Genomic DNA, 2,604 nt, shown 5'->3' with positions numbered 1-2,604 from the left:
ACATGACATCACATATTTCATACTTCAACGACCCTTGCTCTATTTGTTCACATATACACAAACCACAATGATTTTGCTGATTTCTTATGATAAAATAAATCATCACTGTTAGACATATGTATAGACCCACCAAAAGTTAATGCATACTTCTGTAATCAGATGCAATTTGTGTCTATCTGAACCTAACCATCCCATTGTCGAATTAATCAATAAGGTACACTAAAAAGAAAAAACGAATGAACAGAATCATTAGAGGCAGTGAGTGAAGCACTCCAAAATTAATATTCAAAATTAGATTCACTACCATGTTCTGGAATAAAATAGAATAGTTCAGATACCATCAATCATTGAGTGAATGTACCAAATGAATGAGAGTAACTATCAAGGACATAGTCCAGCAAACATCTTCAAACTGCTGAGATTGCACATAATCGACACATGAGAAGACGGGTAAACATGATTAAAACAACTAAATTTGGAAACCCCATCAAAGGAACAAATACAAACTAAATAGGAAATTTCATAAATGCAATAAAGAGAAAAAATAAATGCAGACCAACCAGTCAGATTACAAATTGAGTGAAAGACGTCCATTAAACCAGCACAAACACTCATACCACAGCTAAAAAGTGACGCTCACCAATCAACAACTGAATGCAGTGTTTCTAAAACTGTGCTTGCTATCATTACACGGATCACCCTATACCTCTGCAGTTCGAAAGCCAGAGAACCAATATGCAAGACATTTTGCAGGTAAAAGGTGAACCATCCAGCTGAATGCAAGGAACCGTGAATCTCATGCATGCCTAGATTTTATCAAGCTTATCACCCTTGACCACAGGGTTCGCTTTAGCGATAGCATCCCGGCCAACACTCTGATAATCAAAGGGGCAGTCATGTTTGTCAGAATAGCGATGCATTGAACAAAAGAGGTTTCCACATTTGCAGCTGAAACCAGTTAATCCAACACGCTTTTGGCAAGTCGCGCATCTGCTGGGGCCTGCCTTGGCTTTCGTCTCCAAATTCTCAACAGAGGTTGAATCCACAGAAATCTCAGCAGAGACTATCTTGGCTTCCACATTTTCAACTTGTATGTCCAACCCACCTGCACTCACAGCATGTTTGCCAGTGCTGCTGGAAGCACCATTCACGATGTTTTCAACCGATGCTGCTGCGAGCTTGTCCTGTTCCTGCTTCAACAGCATGTCCTTGTAGCATTTGGAACACATGTTCATGGTGGCAGCCCTTCCAAAGAAGCCACAATTATTAATGCAAAGTATGGGACGTTCAGCAGCCTGGCATCCTGTCTCGTCATGAGACTCCATTCTTTTACGGCCACCTGCAAGCGTAGCACCTCAGCCTCTTCAGAAAAAATAATCAGAGAGAAACATATTTCCTTAATAAAGACTAATAACTGTGAGTAAAAATCATTGCTGCAGGCGAATTACCTCTTGGATAACCGCTCAAATAGCAACAGCAAAATCACGAATAAACCCGAGGACTACTACAAAACTAGGTTTAATAACAGGTGATTTACAACGCACAATTGATATCATATTAGTCATACCAATCTCAACCTCTAAATAATGATAGCAAATGAACTAGCAATGTTCAATCTCATTTGTTCACTACTCTATGCATCTTACAATTGATAACACGTGAATTTCTTTTTCTTCCCCCAATAAAGAACATTGAGTTGTTAAATTAGGACTCTGGGCACGGAATTTCAAATTTCAACCAATTAATCAATATCAATAAATTACAGTATTACACTAACAAATCAACCAGGCTCAACAAAACCCATGAATCAAAATGTTTTACAAATAATTCTAGTATTAAAAAAGAAATCCAAAATCCACCCAAGAAAAAAGATGCGAACACGTCATCTGAAACCTAAAGCCCCAACAAGAAAAACTAACTAGGCAAATAATTAGAATCAAATTCGAACTTTTCATGGGAAACAAAAGAGAGAAATCAGAAACAAAAACGATTACCTGAACAGTGGGCTTGGCTTCAAGAGCGCTGACACTGTGATCAGGTGATCACTGAAATTAGGGTAATTGAAGAATCGAAGAAATAATAAAACCAACCTAGAAAGAAAGAAAGGGAAGAGAAATAAAACGGGGTGGAAATAATTGTGACCTTGGTAACGGGGGAGGAGAAGAGAAAACAGTGTGTAATAATAATTAATTACAAAAAAATAAAGAAAAAGAAGAATAATGGAAGAAGAAGAAGAAAGAAAGCAAGAAAGTGCAAAAAATATATATAAAATTGAATTTTGAAGGGGGTGGCCAAAAGGTGAGAGAGACGTATAAAATGGAGAGATAAGAGATGAGAGAAGGTGTTTTGTTTGGTTGGGTTGTATTGTATGTCGTGTCTTGTAAGAAAATGAGTGCTGAAACCCCTTTTTATTTCCCAACATTTTCACTCAGTCGGTGACCGTGGCCCTTTATGAGTTTATGCTATCACAAGAAGCTGTAGTATTGCTGTACTAACAAAAATATAATTATTAACACAAAAAAATTAGTTATTAAATTTAAGATATTTTTAAATAAATTAATTAAAAAATAATTAATGATTTATTCTTTTAATATAATATTATTT

At 36.4% G+C, this 2,604-nt stretch overlaps 1 protein-coding gene across 2 annotated transcripts; it reads right to left on the bottom strand.

Moving 5' to 3' along the window:
- Positions 1-249: 249 nt before the first annotated feature.
- LOC107625473 (zinc finger A20 and AN1 domain-containing stress-associated protein 8) lies at positions 250-2,402 on the bottom strand. Of its 2 annotated transcripts, none has more exons than XM_016328123.3 (2): positions 1,995-2,402; positions 250-1,339 (listed from the first exon to the last, which is right to left on the bottom strand). In XM_016328123.3, the coding sequence occupies exon 2, from the start codon at positions 1,323-1,325 to the stop codon at positions 807-809; it is 519 nt and encodes a 172-aa protein (XP_016183609.1). In that variant the 5' UTR covers positions 1,326-1,339; positions 1,995-2,402; the 3' UTR covers positions 250-806. The 2 variants fall into 2 exon arrangements, with proteins under 2 accessions (XP_016183609.1, XP_088359612.1); XM_088503486.1 differs by having other exon boundaries at positions 250-1,326; positions 1,995-2,384.
- Positions 2,403-2,604: the final 202 nt, after the last annotated feature.

The sequence above is a fragment of the Arachis ipaensis genome, chromosome B2, assembly GCF_059453495.1.
Source record: "Arachis ipaensis isolate K30076 ecotype BB chromosome B2, ASM5945349v1, whole genome shotgun sequence".
Taxonomy (NCBI): domain Eukaryota; kingdom Viridiplantae; phylum Streptophyta; class Magnoliopsida; order Fabales; family Fabaceae; genus Arachis; species Arachis ipaensis.
Note: the sequence above shows the minus strand (reverse complement) of the source record. Positions and strands in the feature narration are given on the sequence as shown.

Coding starts and splice junctions, on each gene's coding strand:
- LOC107625473 (XM_016328123.3), bottom strand. CDS start 1,325: ATGGAGTCTCATGACGAGACAGGATGCCAGGCTGCTGAACGTCCCATA.